General features: G+C 44.4%; 1 protein-coding gene across 1 annotated transcript in view; it reads left to right on the plus strand.

Moving 5' to 3' along the window:
- The window catches only part of stxbp1b (syntaxin binding protein 1b), a gene marked incomplete at its 5' end in the record, with an annotated part of 49,760 nt that extends 33,991 nt beyond the window's left edge, over positions 1-15,769 (plus strand). The window contains 8 exon segments of the mRNA XM_079517377.1: positions 1,001-1,139; positions 4,047-4,156; positions 7,034-7,065; positions 7,067-7,136; positions 7,865-7,953; positions 8,357-8,514; positions 13,244-13,371; positions 15,483-15,769. Of these exon segments, the coding sequence (XP_079373503.1) occupies positions 1,001-1,139; positions 4,047-4,156; positions 7,034-7,065; positions 7,067-7,136; positions 7,865-7,953; positions 8,357-8,514; positions 13,244-13,353 (708 nt within the window). The 3' untranslated portion in view covers positions 13,354-13,371; positions 15,483-15,769.
- Between the last annotated feature and the right edge of the window lie 832 nt (positions 15,770-16,601).

Raw genomic sequence — 16,601 nt, forward strand, 5'->3', positions numbered from 1 at the left:
TCAAAGATTTGAGGCGCATTTTCATGATTTTTCAAAAATAGCAGACCTACAAGCTCATAGCGCGGCACTCGGTGCTATGAGCTTGTAGATCTGCTATTTTTCAATAGATAAAGCATAACATAATTCCTGCCCAAAATTATCAATACTGCAATGTATCAAAATGTACATATAAAGTACCCAAAGTAAAAGTAGTCATTCAAGTTTTCAAATGAAAAAGATCTTTTGAAAATAGCAGATCTACAAGCTCACAGTGCGTCACATCGAATGTAAGGAAATGTTCCCATTCAGAAATCCCACTGACAAAATAAATCTTAACATAAAGAACTGTGTTTCTGCATTGTAGGCCTATATGATACAGTCAATCTTTCAGAGTTCTTATTTTCAGGATGTCATGTTATGCTTATTGCTTGGTAACCCTCTGCCTGGATTTCTTTTGTTAAATTAAAAAAAAAGTCAAGGGGATTTTTAAACGGTAAAACGTATATCGGGGCATGGAACCCCATATACAATTTACAATTTAGGCATTTAGCAGACGCTCTTAATCCAGAGCGACTTACATTAAGCAATAACGAAAAGCATGGCATACATCACATATATAAAAAGTAGTTATCATGAATCATGCGTAAACTAAGAACGTAACAGTGGAGTATCTATGTAAACTATACATACTATACTATATAATGTATTATACATGTGTACTATAAAGTGATATGACTACATAAAGTGCAATTCTAGAGCTGTCTACGTAACAAGCTATAAGTCTGTTTAAAATACTATCTAAGTCTACATAATGTGCTATCTAAGGGGCTAGGCTAGGGTAAGTGCTACGGGCCATGGTGGAGTCTGAAGAGGTGGGTTTTCAGACTAAGGCGGAAGATTGGGAGTGAGGCTGCAGTTCTGACTGCGATGGGAAGTGCATTCCATAGTTTTGGAGCCAGAAGGGAGAAGACATATAGCTATAAGACATTTCAGCTCTTGTTTTGTACTGTAATTCCGGTAGGACTTGGCAATGGGCACTGACGCAGAGGGAGAGAAGATCAAGGACCCCATGAGAGTCATGGTCCCCGTCCTCATGGACGCCAACGTTTCTGTGTTTGACAAGCTGCGCATCATTCTCCTCTATATCTACCTGAAGAACGGTGAGATGGCCACTATATATATATACGTCCTCCTCACCAGTGTTAACTTTTTCACAATATTTTGATTTAGTCTTTTGAATAACACACCATTTAGTCTTAGTCCTATTTAGTCTTCTGAAAAACCTTAGTTGACTTAGTCTTTAGTCTTAGCCTTAATGCAATGTTAATTTTGCCAGAAAAGATTTAGTCTTAGTCTTTTGAATAACACACCAGTTAGTCTTAGTCAACAAAATTAACACTGCTCCTCACACCACACCACACAGAGGCACAGTGCACAGTAGCTCTGGTCCATAGCTCTAATGCGTTTCATTTAGAGCTATGTTACCCTCAACTTCCGCCGCTCGCATGAATGCAGACCAGCCTCTGCTCTTTAGCGTAAATAAAAAGAACGTTTTTGCTACTCACCAAAACAAAGAGTTGTGTCATTAGAAAGCCTACTTTCCTTAGTGGACGCACTCTGAGCCCCCCACCACACGTATAAACTGTACTTTTTGGAGGAAAAATATTCTCTATGAGGCAGTTCTATGGGCAATATCGGTAGAGGGCGCATTGGAGTAACTAAAAGTATTTTTTTCCCGGTGGAAACAAAATCCCTTTTTGGCCAAAAAGCACCGTTTATACGTGTGGTGGGGGGCTCAGAGTGCGTCCACTAAGGAAAGTAGGCTTTCTATTGACACAACCCGTCTTTGTATTGGTGAGTAGGTCAAACGTTTGTGAGATTTCCACAAAAGAGGAGAGGCTGGTCTGATTTCCATTTGAGATTTAAAACTGAAAGTCCCATAGCCTTATACTGCAGGGCAGAATCGTAGAAGCAGTAGAAGGCTATGGACCAGAGCTAAGTGCACAGGTGCACTCAACTATTTCACATTTCGTCGCGTACGGTAGAAGAACACCACTGTAAAATAACTAAGTACACGAACAAGCGGTTTGAGCTGTTAACCCATTTAGGCCTGACCTTGTATCAGTGGTGCTCAATATTTCATGTCAAAAATTATATATAATATGCCTCTGCCCCCCCCCCCCCCCCCCCCCCATCTGAAAATATGTTGTTCCAGGGACCCCCCCCCCAGAAGCAATGATTTGAGTTAAAACGTTCACTCTGTAACAATATATATATTCAAAGATTTGAGGCACATTTTCACGATTTTTCAAAAATAGCAGACCTACAAGCTCATAGCGCGGCACTCGGTGCCGTGCTATGAGCTTGTAGATCTGCTATTTTTCAACGGCTAAAGTCTAACTTAGATTCCAATCACATGATTCCAGCTTACACCTGGTTCACGGTAGGCAGCGGCACTGTTATGGTTACATTTAGGCATGAGTTTGATAGGTAAGGGTAGGCAGGTTAGTATAGCTACAGTTGGAGGCCATCGATATTGTCCTTTTCTTTTTGCTGAGGTTTGCGTGATCTGCGCAAAAGGACAGTTAACCCATTTGGGCGGGAACCCCTTTTGGTGTTTTAAACATTATGTTATAATTTAGCTATTGAAAAATAGCAGATCTACAAGCTCGCTACGAGCTTTGTAGGTCTGCTATTTTTGAAAAATCGTGAAAATATTTATTTCAGAAAACTGGAGGATTTAGATGGATTTTTTTTAAAATTTTGAGGTCAGGCCTAAATGGGTCAAATGATAAGGGACAATATCGGTGGCACCCAACTGTAGCTATAAGTTATTGGGCGGCAGTGACTCAGGAGCAGAGTGGCCCTTAGAGCAGCCGGATGGGAACTGCAAGGTTCCCAGTTCGATCCCTGTGGGCTCCCCCCCCCCCAGAGTTATAGTGTCAAAGTGTCCTTGAGCAAGACGCTGAACCCCTAATTCAGGGGTTCTCAACCCGTGGGTCGCGACCCCTCGGGGGGTCGCCAAATTATTTTAGGGGGTCCCCAAATTATTAAAAAAAAAAGAAAAAAAAAAAAGATTTTTTTTTAAATTTTATTTTCACGATTTTTCTAAAATAGCAGACCTACAAGCTCGTAGCGCGCCACTCGGTGGCGCGCTACGAGCTTGTAGGTCTGCTATTTTTCAATAGCTAAATTATAACATAATGCTTAAAACACCAAAAGGGGTTCCCGCCCAAAATGGGTTAAGGTTATTGTAGCAGTCAATTTATATTGGGGGTCGGGAGGGGGCGGGGCGGGGGTCCCGAGACATTGCCAAAGCATTTCCGGGGGTCCCCGGCCAAAAACGTTGAGAACCCCTGCCCTAATTGCTCCCCATGTGCAGGTTGGTGGCGCCTGCTATTTTTCAATAGCTAAAGCATAACATAATGCTAACACCAAAAGGGGTTCCCGCCCAAAATAGATTAAGGCAACCGGCCGGTTCCACGCGCTGCACAAGGTGCCCTTTTTTAACTTGAGCACCTGCCCCTCTAAATGTCTGTGCACGCCACTGTAAATATGCATCAATTACAGTGTATGCAGTAGGTATGGGTTTAGTGAAGTTTATGTAAAAGGGTGGAGTGAGGATTAAGGTGAGGTAAGGTTAGTATAGCGTTTCCTTTCCTATTGCCGTACAATGGCTGAATATCCACTGCCCTTTAATAATATAAAAGGCATTTAGATTCCGATTGTGTAACTGTTGTAACTGACACCATCTTTCACTGGTATATTTTGTGGTCAAAAAGACCACTATAATTAACTATAGTGTGTGCAGTGGCAGACTGTTTTTTTTTTTTGCAATGCAACTACATTTCCATTCTCATCTCTCATCCTGCGTCTGTGATGTGTACTGCATGCATGGTGTGCGCATGCTCCAAGTGTGCGCGTGTGCGTGTGTGTGTGCGCGCGTGCGTGCTCGTGTTTGTGCGCGTGCGTGCGTTTGTGTGTGCGTTTGTGTGTGCGCGCGTTTGTGTGTGTGTGTGTGTGTGTGTGTGCGTGCGTTTGTGTGTGCGTGCGTGCGTGCATGCCAGGTGTGTCTGAGGAGAACCTTTGCAAGCTTCTCCAGCATGCCAGCATCCCACCAGAGGACAGTGACATCATCTCCAACATGGCCCACATGGGCGTGCCCATTATCACCGAGGTGAGCTTCATTATAGCCTACAGTTGGGTGCCACCGATATTGTCCCTTATCATTTGACCCATTTAGGCCTGACCTCAACATTTAAAAAAATCCTTCTAAATACTCCAGTTTTCTGAAATAAATATTTTCACGATTTTTCAAAAATAGCAGACCTACAAGCTCGTAGCGCGCCACTCGGTGGCGCGCTATGAGCTTGTAGGTCTGCTATTTTTCAATAGCTAAATTATAACATAATGTTTAAAACGCCAAAAGGGGTTCCCGCCCAAAATGGGTTAACTGTCCTTTTGCGCAGATCACGCAAACCTCAGCAAAAAGAAAAGGACAATATCGATGGCCTCCAACTGTATGTAGTGTCGCAGTCCCGCCCCCTCGAGAGACCCGGAAAATAAATCCCCGTTCATTTTCCTCATAGACTTTTCAGAAAGTATAAGAAAGACATTTACGCCGAGGACAAAGCCAACTCTTGTCGTGAACAAATCATGACAATAAACACAAACACAACATTGTGTTTGTGTTGTCATGATTTGTCACGACTCGAGTTGGCTTCGTACGACGCTTAAAAGGTCTTTAAATAAATACTTTTTGAAATGTCTATGGGAGAAATGCATTGGGATTCATTTCCTGGGCCTGGCGTCGTGGGGCGGGACTGCGACGCTCTATAGCAGCACCAGAGTAATGTAGTAAGAGAGTGGCGACACTATAGCGTTGGCTCCCATTATTGTAACAATGGAATGCGGAAGTCACTCATTCTATCTCAATGGGATATATAGTTCCAGCCATATAGTTCCAATGTTTGGAACTATCGCCCTATAGGCACCCCGCTTTGCGGCGAGATCAAAGCGTGTCGCCACTCTCCTACTCTATACACTCTGAGCAGCACTATAGCCCGATTAACCTACTAACCACACCTACACATCTCCCTCATCATCATCATCATCATCATCATCATACGCCGAAGTTATGCAGGAACGCCTACTGGCGGAGTGGCAAAAACACTATACTGTCTGGCCTTGACAGCCCCGTACATCCAAACAGAAAAGTCCTATCTGATTGCATTTAAAGGACGTTAAACTCACTTTGCCGTCCTCTTTAACACAGCCCTGTCCTCCTTGCTGCCTCTTTAACCCATTTTGACCTGGGAACGTTTCTACAAAATTTGTAGAAACGTTCCCAGGTCAAAATGTCAAGAAGACATTTAATGTCTTCTAAATCCATGTTTCTATCTCAGTGGTGCTCAAACTATTTCATGTCAAGGACCACCAAACTTATATGTAATTGGTCGCCGATCCCCACCTGAAAATATGTTGTCCGTCCCCCCCCCGTCCCCCCCCCCCAGAAGCAAAGATTTTAGTTAAAACGTTCGCTCTGAAAGAATATAGCAGACCTACAAAAATAGCAGACCTACAAGCTCATAGCGCGGCACTCGGTGCCGCGCTATGAGCTTGTAGACCTGCTATTTTTCAATAGCTAAAGCATAACATATTGCTATAAACACCAGAACACAGCCCTGTCCTCCTGTCCTCGCAGGGCGCTCTCCCCTTTAACACACAGCCCTGTCCTCGCAGGGCGCTCTCCCCTTTAACACAGCCCTGTCCTCCTGTCCTCGCAGGGCGCTCTCCCCTTTAACACACAGCCCTGTCCTCGCAGGGCGCTCTCCCCTTTAACACAGCCCTGTCCTCCTGTCCTCGCAGGGCGCTCTCCCCTTTAACACACAGCCCTGTCCTCGCAGGGCGCTCTCCCCTTTAACACAGCCCTGTCCTCCTGTCCTCGCAGGGCGCTCTCCCCTTTAACACAGCCCTGTCCTCCTGTCCTCGCAGGGCGCTCTCCCCTTTAACACAGCCCTGTCCTCCTGTCCTCGCAGGGCGCTCTCCCCTTTAACACAGCCCTGTCCTCCTGTCCTCGCAGGGCGCTCTCCCCTTTAACACAGCCCTGTCCTCCTGTCCTCGCAGGGCGCTCTCCCCTTTAACACAGCCCTGTCCTCCTGTCCTCGCAGGGCGCTCTCCCCTTTAACACAGCCCTGTCCTCCTGTCCTCGCACGGCGCTCTCCCCTTTAACACAGCCCTGTCCTCCTGTCCTCGCAGGGCGCTCTCCCCTTTAACACAGCCCTGTCCTCCTGTCCTCGCAGGGCGCTCTCCCCTTTAACACAGCCCTGTCCTCCTGTCCTCGCAGGGCGCTCTCCCCTTTAACACAGCCCTGTCCTCCTGTCCTCGCAGGGCGCTCTCCCCTTTAACACAGCCCTGTCCTCCTGTCCTCGCAGGGCGCTCTCCCCTTTAACACAGCCCTGTCCTCCTGTCCTCGCAGGGCGCTCTCCCCTTTAACACAGCCCTGTCCTCCTGTCCTCGCAGGGCGCTCTCCCCTTTAACACAGCCCTGTCCTCCTGTCCTCGCAGGGCGCTCTCCCCTTTAACACAGCCCTGTCCTCCTGTCCTCGCAGGGCGCTCTCCCCTTTAACACAGCCCTGTCCTCCTGTCCTCGCAGGGCGCTCTCCCCTTTAACACAGCCCTGTCCTCCTGTCCTCGCACGGCGCTCTCCCCTTTAACACAGCCCTGTCCTCGCAGGGCGCTCTCCCCTTTAACACAGCCCTGTCCTCCTGTCCTCGCAGGGCGCTCTCCCCTTTAACCCATTTTGGGTGGGAACCCCTTTTGGTGTTAGCATTATGTTATGCTCTAGCTATTGAAAAATAGCAGATCTACAAGCTCATAGCGCGGCACCGAGTGCCGCGCTACGAGCTTGTAGATCTGCTATTTTTGAAAAATCGAAGAACGACTGACATAGAAACATAGCCTTTTCAGAAAACGGTCAGGATTTAGAAGACATTTTTAGAATCTGATCTCAGGTCAAAATGGGTTAACACAGCCCTGTCCTCCTGTCCTCGCAGGGCGCTCCTCCTAAGAAGCCCAAGAAGGCTGACCAAGGAAAGGGTGAGCGAGCAGACCTACCAGCTCTCCCGATGGACTCCACTCATCAAAGACATCATGGAGGCACGTCTCATCCCTGAATGATTGACATTAAGCTTGAGGAGACCCAAACAGTTTTCTGAAAAACTTAAGATTTGAATAAAAAAACGTTTGCTTTAAAAATTTGCACAGATTTGCACGATTTTCCAAAAAATAGCAGATAGCAAATAGCTCATATAGCGTGCATGGACGCGTGGTTATGTTTGTGTATTGCTTTTGATGGTGTGGTCGAACCAAAAAGTTGCGAGAACACATGATCCACATGCTCATGACGCATCGCATCACGATGCGTCGTGAGCTTGTAGATCTGCTATTTTAGCTACTTTACAAACTTTCCACATATTACATTGATTGGAAATGGTTCACTGACTGTAACAAATCCTCCCATCCAATAATACTTTATACTGTATTAGGATTAGGGTCTCTTTCATATAATATTTTGTGTGGGGATGAATGGCAATGGAACAATAGAGGGTATGCGCGTGACATCATCACCAAACCAGGAAGTTATGCAGGAACGCCTACTGAGTGGCAAAAAAATACTTTCTGGCCTTGACGGCCCATACATACACACAGAAAAGTCCTGTCTGATTGCATTAAACGACATTAAACAATGTTAAACTCACTTTGCCTGTTGCTTTGCCACTCGATGGGCCATTCACTTTAAGCATGCGCATACCCTCTATATAGGATATATGCTGTAAGAGGAAGTAAACAGTAAACTGCCATCATTAACTCAATTCTTCCTACAGGATGCTATTGAGGACAAACTTGACAAAAACCAGTACCCATATATTTCCCAGCGACAAGCATCCTCCAAATCTAGTGGAGCCCCATCAAGGTATGAAATCAGAATACGCACGCACGCACGCGCGCGCGCGCGCGCGCACGCACGCACGCACGCACGCACGCACGCACGCACGCACGCACGCACGCACGCACGCACGCACGCACACACACACACACACACACACACACACACACACACACACACACACACACACACACACACACACACACACACACACACACACACACACACACACACACACACACACACACACACACACACACACACACACACACACACACACACACACCCCCTCCCCCCCAGTGGATTGGTGTGTGTGTCCCTCTTTCAATTTAAAGGAGCTTTATTGGCATGAGAAAACATAATGTTTACATTGCCAAAGCAGAAGTTGAACTCTCTCTCTCTCTCTCTCTCTCTCTCTGCCCCCTTCCAGTAGTGCTCGTTATGGTAACTGGCACAAGAACAAGGGCCCCCAGGAGCTGAAGACGGGTCCCAGGGTCATCGTCTTCATCATCGGAGGCATGACGTTCAGCGAGATGCGCTGCGTCTACGAAGTCACTCAAGCCAACGGAAAATGGGAAGCCATTATCGGTGAGGATTTATTTTGCGTCAAACAGTCTTTCCGCTTCTAAACGCAACGTAATGATTGCAGATACGGTACATTGCAAACAGCTTAATACGGGAGTGACAATGTTCTCGGGATGAGATAAATAGTACGTGCAACTGCGTGAATCACCCTTTTGTGATTTGAATAATGCCCCAAGGTATTGAAGAGAGAACAGAGTACAGATCTTTGGACATCTTAGAGGACACGTTCCCCCTATACTGCTGATACTGCAGTTTGGGAGAGTTACCTTTTCTCTCTTAAAAGGACCACTTTTCAACTTCTCTTCCTATAATTGGTCCTCACTAATGTTCATGATAAAATACCACCATTTTTAGGGACCAAGAAGTCACGCAGTGACTTTGGTCACTCTTTGTTTTTGTGTTTATTTTTCTTCTTCTTCTCCTTCTCCTTCTTCTTCTTCTTCTTCCGCCAAAAATAGCTGTTCTGACTGAATGGTGCAGTCGGTTTTCGCGAAACGCGGTAATCTGGTAGAGGGCCATGCCAAACGGTGAATATGTGACGCCCAAGACCATTGGCCAAATGGTGGCGCTATAGTGCTCAATTTAAAATGCTAACTTTGAACGTGCATAGCTCATGAACCGTTTGACCGTTGGCAATGACACTTTGATACCCATATGCGTCTCCTCGTGCTGAACAACTTTCGTGTTCTGACTTTTGACCTCTGACCTTTAGATCACCCGCCATTTTGAATTATATGATCAGTACTTTATTTTATTCTCCTTCTGCCAAAAATAGCTGTTCTGACTGAACCGTGCAGTCGGTTTGCGCAAAACTTGTCAACATGATAGAGGACCATGCCAAACGGTGACTATGTGAAGCCCATCATGATTGGCCAAATGGTGGCGCTATAGCACTCAATTGATGCAAAACTTGCAAAACTTGCAAACTTTGAACGTGCATATCTCATGAACCGTTTGACCGTTGGCAATGACACTTTGATACACATATGTGTCTCCTCATGCCGAACAACTTCCGAGTTCTGACTTTTGACCTCTGACCTTTAGATCACCCGCCATTTTGAATTATTTGAAAAACAGTTCAAATGTAACTCCTCCCAGAATCTTTGCTCAAAATGCACGAAAACTTCTACACGTGAACTTTGGACCTATACGGACAAATAATCGTAGCACATTTTTGTTAAGTGAAAAAATGAAGTTTTTATGAGCCAATGAAAATTGCTGTTTTGTGAAAATTATTCTTCTGCCTCTAATACACACACATGCTTATGTCACTTTACTATGCGAATCCCATCATGATTGGCCAAATGGTGGCGCTATAACACTCAATTGATGCAAAACTTGCAAACTTGCAAACTTTGAACGTGCATATCTCATGAACCGTTTGACCGTTGGCAATGACACTTTGATACACATATGTGTCTCCTCATGCCGAACAACTTTCGTGTTCTGACTTTTGACCTCTGACCTTTAGATCACCCGCCATTTTGAATTATATGAAAAACAGTTAAAATGTAACGTCTCCCAGAATCTTTGCTCAAAATGCACGAAAACTTCTACACGTGAACTTTGGACATATACGGACAAATAATCGTAGCACATTTTTTCTAAGTGAAAAAATGAAGTTTTTATGAGCCAATGAAAATTGCGCGCGCACGCACACACACACACACACACACACTAAAGTTTATACTGAATGATGTTACTGTTTAGAATGAGTCAACTGACTGTGTCTGCATAGCTCAGTTGGTAGAGCTCTCGCCGTTGGACCACAAGGTTGTGTGTTCAAATCCCGGTAAAGACAACTCAGTGTATCCATTGTGTGCTGCAAGATTTGTGATGACTCAACTATATAAATATTGAAGTAGATTACATTTGACCCATCAGGCACTAGGACATGGCATCACAATAATAGAGATACTAGTAACTGAAATAGTGTAATAAGTCTCATAGTGTAATAAGTGTAATAGTGTAATTGTGTAATATTGAAATAGTGTATTGAGTCAAATTTTTTAATAGTGTAATAAGTGTATTTAGTGTAATAGTGTAATAGTGTAATAGTAGTGTAATAGTGTAATAAGTGCAATGTGTAATACCGTACTGTACTGTACCATACTGTGCTGTACCGTATTGTACCATATGGTACTGTACTGTACTGTACTGTACTGTACTGTACTGTACTGTACTGTACTGTACTGCACCGTACTGTACTGTACTGCACCATACTGTACTGTACTGTACTGTACTGTACCATACTGTACCATACTGTACCGTACTGTACCGTACCGTACCGTACCGGGACATGTTATGAGCATGTAGATCTGCTAATTTCTAAAAGTCTGAGTACTTATGCTGAACTAACACTGAATGATTTTCCTGTTAACAATGGAGTAACTGATTGTCTCCGTGTAGCTCAGTCAGTCGAGCTCTTGCCCTTGGACCGCAAGGTTGTTGGTTCAAATCCAGGTACCAACAACTCAGCCTGTGAGTCTCATTTGTGCATATTGTTGAACGCCCTGTGGGCCATATCAGTGAGATCAATAACTTTAAAGACTGGTGTGATAATAGCCACCTTATGTTAAACACCACAAAAACTAAAGAGATGATCTTCAATCCAAATCCATGGTTATGAACGATTGTCTGCCTAACACACACACGCATGCAGCCACGCACGCACGCACGCACGCACGCACGCACGCACGCACGCACGCACGCCCCCACGCACGCACGCACGCACGCACGCACGCACGCACGCACGCACGCACACACACACACACACACACACACACACACACACACACACAAAGAGAAGTTTGCACGCACGCACGCACGCACGCACGCACGCACGCACGCACGCGCACACACACACAAAGAGAAGTTTGTACGCACGCACGCACGCACGCAGGCAGGCAGGCAGGCAGGCAGGCAGGCAGGCAGGCAGGCAGGCAGGCACACACACACACACACACACACACACTTTAACTGTGCGTGAAAACACACTGTAGTAATGGATAAAGACATGCCCAAAATGAGGACACACCTTCTTGTTACCAAATCAGTAAATGGTTTTACAGTTTACAATGTATTCACTGATTGTCTCTGTGTAGGTCAGTCAGTAGAGCTCCCGCCTTCGGTCCACAAGGTTGCGAGTTCAAATCCCGGTACCGACAACTCAGCTCGTCAGTCTCATTTGTGCGTGTTGTTCTTATTGCGCATTGTTCTTCTTCTATCTTGGTCCCGCTTTATCGCTGCTTGCAGCTATATTTTCCTACTCAGTCTGTGTCTCATAGAAAGGCTGTGGGCAGTTCAGAAACCCGTCCACCAGTGACATCATCGATGGTGAATCCAAGCTAATAGAAACGGCAGGCTTTCTTTTCCTGAAAAGTTGCAATGCAAAAGTTGAAGCCATCGTTCTCACGATAATAACAATCTAAATATATTTTAAAACAAATCTTGTTTAAAAAATAATCTGCCTAATGATGATGTCACTGGTGGACGGGTGTCCAAACTGCCCAAAGCCCTCCTATGAGACACAGACTGAGTAGGAAAAAATGGTGGTGTTTTATCATGAACATTAGTGAGGACCAATTATATGAAGAGATGTTGAAAAGTGGTGAAGTGGTCCTTTAACCACATTGAGCTGATGTGTTGTTGTGCCTCTGTTGGTGTTTTAAAGAATAATGTTATACTTTAGCTATTGAAAAATAGCAGATCTACAAGCTCATAGCGCGGCACCGAGTGCCGCGCTATGAACTTGTAGGTCTGCTATTTTTGAAAAATCGTGAAAATGTGCCTCAAATCTTTGAATATATATTCTTTCAGAGTTTCCGTTTTTTTAACTCCAATCTTTGCTTCTTGGGGGGGTCCCTAGAACAACATCTTTTCAGACGGGGGTCGGCGGCATATTACATATAATTTTTGGGGTCCTTGACATGAAATATTGAGAACCACTGATATAGAAACATGAGGTTTTTCAGAAAAAAAGACATTTTAAATTTCGACGTCAGGCCTAAATGTGTTAAAATGTCATCATCGCACATTGACTTATGGGGGAAATTATAATATCACCCGGAGTGCAGGAGAGAGTGCAGACATTCACTGACAAACACATTTAATAGGGGTGTAACGATGTAGTAACTGCATCGAAAAATCGATTTTAATTTCATGAATCGAAGTATATCGAAATGAAAACAGCAACGTTGATAATCGAATCGTTTTGCTATGCCAATAATCGATTGTATCAATACTTCATTTTTAGTGCGTGGTATTTAGCCATTTTTAGAAGATAAAAGAAAAAGAGGGGATTAAGTACTTAGTTTAAAATAATGTCAATGTATTTTAAATAGTTACTGTATCGATTTCAAATCAATGCATCGTATCGTATCGCCATAATGAACCAATGTCGTCCATGTATCGTATCGTCAGCCATGTATCGTGATACGTATCGTATCGCTGTTAAAATGTACACCCCTAACAATTCATATTTGAAATTATGTGATTCATTATTTCACTCTGGGTTGAGACCGGTTAGGCGGCGTTTCAGAGTATGGGGTCAAGACTCGGCCAGCCAATCAGGAGGACTAGGTCGCGCAAAAGGTCCTCCTCATCATAGCCAACAGCGCCGATCATAAGCCAGGTTTCACCTGTCAAAAGAAATAGAGCAAACTATACTCAAGCAGAACTGTGGAATCTGGGATGAAGCGAGAAGCTGAGAATACAGGCTTTGTTTTTGTAGGTGCCACCCACATACTCACACCCACCAAGTACCTAAAGGAGCTCCAGCACAAAGACTTCATGGACCCCAGCACTCCACCCGAGGGCTCCGAGGAGCCACCTGCAATATGAGAACACTGAAGTCCTGAAGTAAATACACAGGTCATTGTGATGTACGACTTCCCTTTATGTCCCATGGCAAACCCTTATCCACCATCCTGAAGTGAATATCTCCCATGCAAAGTCAAACCCTTATCCACCATCCTGAAGTGAATATGTCCCATGTAAAGTCAAACCCCTTATCCACCATCCTGAAGTGAATATCTCCCATGCAAAGTCAAACCCTTATCCACCATCCTGAAGTGAATATGTCCCATGCAAAGTCAAACCCTTATCCACCATCCTGAAGTGAATATCTCCCATGCAAAGTCAAACCCTTATCCACCATCCTGAAGTGAATATCTCCCATGCAAAGTCAAACCCTTATCCACCATCCTGAAGTGAATATCTCCCATGCAAAGTCAAACCCCTATCCACCATCCTGAAGTGAATATCTCCCATGCAAAGTCAAACCCTTATCCACCATCCTGAAGTGAATATCTCCCATGCAAAGTCAAACCCTTATCCACCATCCTGAAGTGAATATCTCCCATGCAAAGTCAAATCCCTATCCACCATCCTGAAGTGAATATCTCCCATGCAAAGTCAAACCCCTATCCACCATCCTCGACTTCGTAGGCTTGATCCCAAATATATTGTACTCGGAGGTTGCAATGAGCTCACTAGTACTGCAGAGGTCCCTATACCCACCATATTCCCTTTGTTCTGTGTCGCCTCACCCTGTGTGTGTGTGTGTGTGTGTGTGTGTGTGTGTGTGTGTGTGTGTGTGTGTGTGTGTGTGTGTGTATGCCGTTTAAACTTTAGAGTGTGTATGTAATATATTGTTATTAGTAAGAGGAAGTGATAACTTTCACCCTACTTCTCTAGTCTCGCGTAGCCAGACAACTATTCCACAATCTCCGAATGCTAGAGTATATATATAATATATATATACAGAAGTCTGGAACTACACCTCCTGGGATCCGAGGAAGGAAGCTGCCATTTCCGTTCACGAAAATATATTTAAAAAATACCTTTACATTTTATTTCTTTATTTCCATTTCTACTAAGATGAGTTCTATTTATATTAGGACACATTTGCGTGACTGTAAAGACGAAACGGAAGTGGGGAGGAGGCTTCACTCCCGCTTTATCGCTTATTAATGAATGATGATCAGAGCTTCCGTTGCTCCAGACTGTGTGACGGAAGCATTTGAAAATTGCGAGAGGCAACAGTCTGGCCGCGCGAGGCTAGTAATAGATTGTTATTAGTATAGGAGGAAGTGATCACTTTCACCCTAGCCTAGGGGGGAGAGGAGGAAATGATTCCATTGTAGTTATAAATAAGACGTAGCTTGCGGAGTTAGTTCAGTCAGTCACACTCAAGGGGGTTCATGCCATGCTCAAAGGCGCATACTATACTCTAAGGGGTTAACATGCTGCATGACTATGTGGGTGTACAAGTGTGTGCAAGTCCCTCACGTCATTCGCCGATGCGGCAGTCAGCTGACCAATTGGGCGGGCTACTTAAGCTCACCAGTCTGCATGCTCTTCCTGCCTTCCTCTGCATTATGGTCCCTGGTTGTATGTGATGTGTTTTTCCCACCACCACCCCAGCACCACCGGTGGGCTCTGCTATTTATGTTCCCCATGGGGGGTTATCGTATATCTATCTCCCTAACCATGCCGAGCAGGGAGAAATCCAGCAGAGCCGAACGCCAAGTCAAATATCATATGCACACTCATTACTCATTCTGTAATAAATATTGGTAAATCTATTTGTGAGTTGTCTGCAGGGCCGGATCTACCATATGGGCACTTTGGGCACGTGCCCAGGGGCCCTTGGGCACCAGGGGCCCCTCAAGCTCCACAGAAAATGTCCCTGCTAATCCGAATGAAATAAATGGTGTCTAAAAAGATTAGTGTTTTATTGTTGGTGAGAAGGGCAGCTGAAAAGTGCAATTGTGTGTAAAGCAGCAACAATGCGCTAGATTGGCTGTCACTCTGGGGGGGGTAGGCGACCGGAAATAGGCCAATATAACGGCATAAAACTGCCCCAAAACGGCTCCAAAACAGCAAAAATGTTCGAGCTTCAGTGCTCAGAGGTGTTAATCCGGCCCTGGTTGTCTGACTGAACTTATCTTCTCTTTTTTGTTTTGAAGGATCAACTGAAATCTTCACCCCGTCAGGCCTTCTAAAAGCCCTCAAAGACTTGGACAAACTGGACTATGACAGGACAACCTAGTGTAGCTATCCAGGGACGTGCACACATAGACATCAAAGGGGTGCTTCAGCCCCTGCCCTTTTACCCGTCTGTAAAACAACTGCCCTTTCCAGACCACGGATGTAGCATTTACTATTAACGGTGAAAGAAATGCAAATGCACTTGGAACGCAGCATTTTGCGTTGAACAGATTTGTTTAGAAATCCATGTCGTTACACACCGCATCTCCACTATAGCAAAAGAGTGCTGGGTAGGGCATTCACTTCTAGTCATTTTTACTAGTTGACTAGTTGCCTAGTTTACTAGTCGACTAGTTGTTTAACTACCTATTATGTAAAACATAAAATAAATTAAAAAAATAAACTTTTTTTTTTTTTTAAATAAATATTTGTACATTGAAAAACTTTGTACATGGTGACTATAACTATAATCTACCTGATCTTGAGGCCTACAAAATCGGGAAAAAAATAAATAATTAAAAAAAATATATATATATATTTTTTTCTAATCAACTAGTCAACTAGTACCAACAAGGTCGACTAGTGGATTTACTAGTCGACTAGTAAACTAGTCGACTAGTTGCTTAATGCCCTAGTGGCGCCCTGAAAATAGCTGATCTACAAGCTCTCAACGCGTCGCAGTGCGACGCGTTGTGAGCTTGTAGATCGGCTATTTTCTGCGATTTCAGCGCCTGCCTCTCTAACGCTCTCTGCACGTCCCGGTAGCTACAGTAGTAGCTACAGTATAGCTTCCCTCTCTTGTAGGAGAATATTATCCACATCATCTAAGATTCCAAGTCAGTACAGTTACTATTACTCTCACCTCCGATGTGGAGAAGAATCATGCATTTCACTCACATCCCGCTCATAGTCCTACTGTAACTGTATATTGTAGGTCTACTTCTCAGTGACAATGTAAATGCATTACCTGAATATTGTGTTTTTTGTTTTGTTAAATGAAAATCATAATGACTACAGTTGGGTGCCACCGATATTGTCCCTTATCATTTGACCCATTTAGGCCTGACCTCAACATTTAAAAAAATTCTTCTAAATCC

The sequence above is a fragment of the Electrona antarctica genome, assembly GCF_951216825.1.
Source record: "Electrona antarctica genome assembly, chromosome: 12".
Lineage (NCBI taxonomy): Eukaryota > Metazoa > Chordata > Actinopteri > Myctophiformes > Myctophidae > Electrona > Electrona antarctica.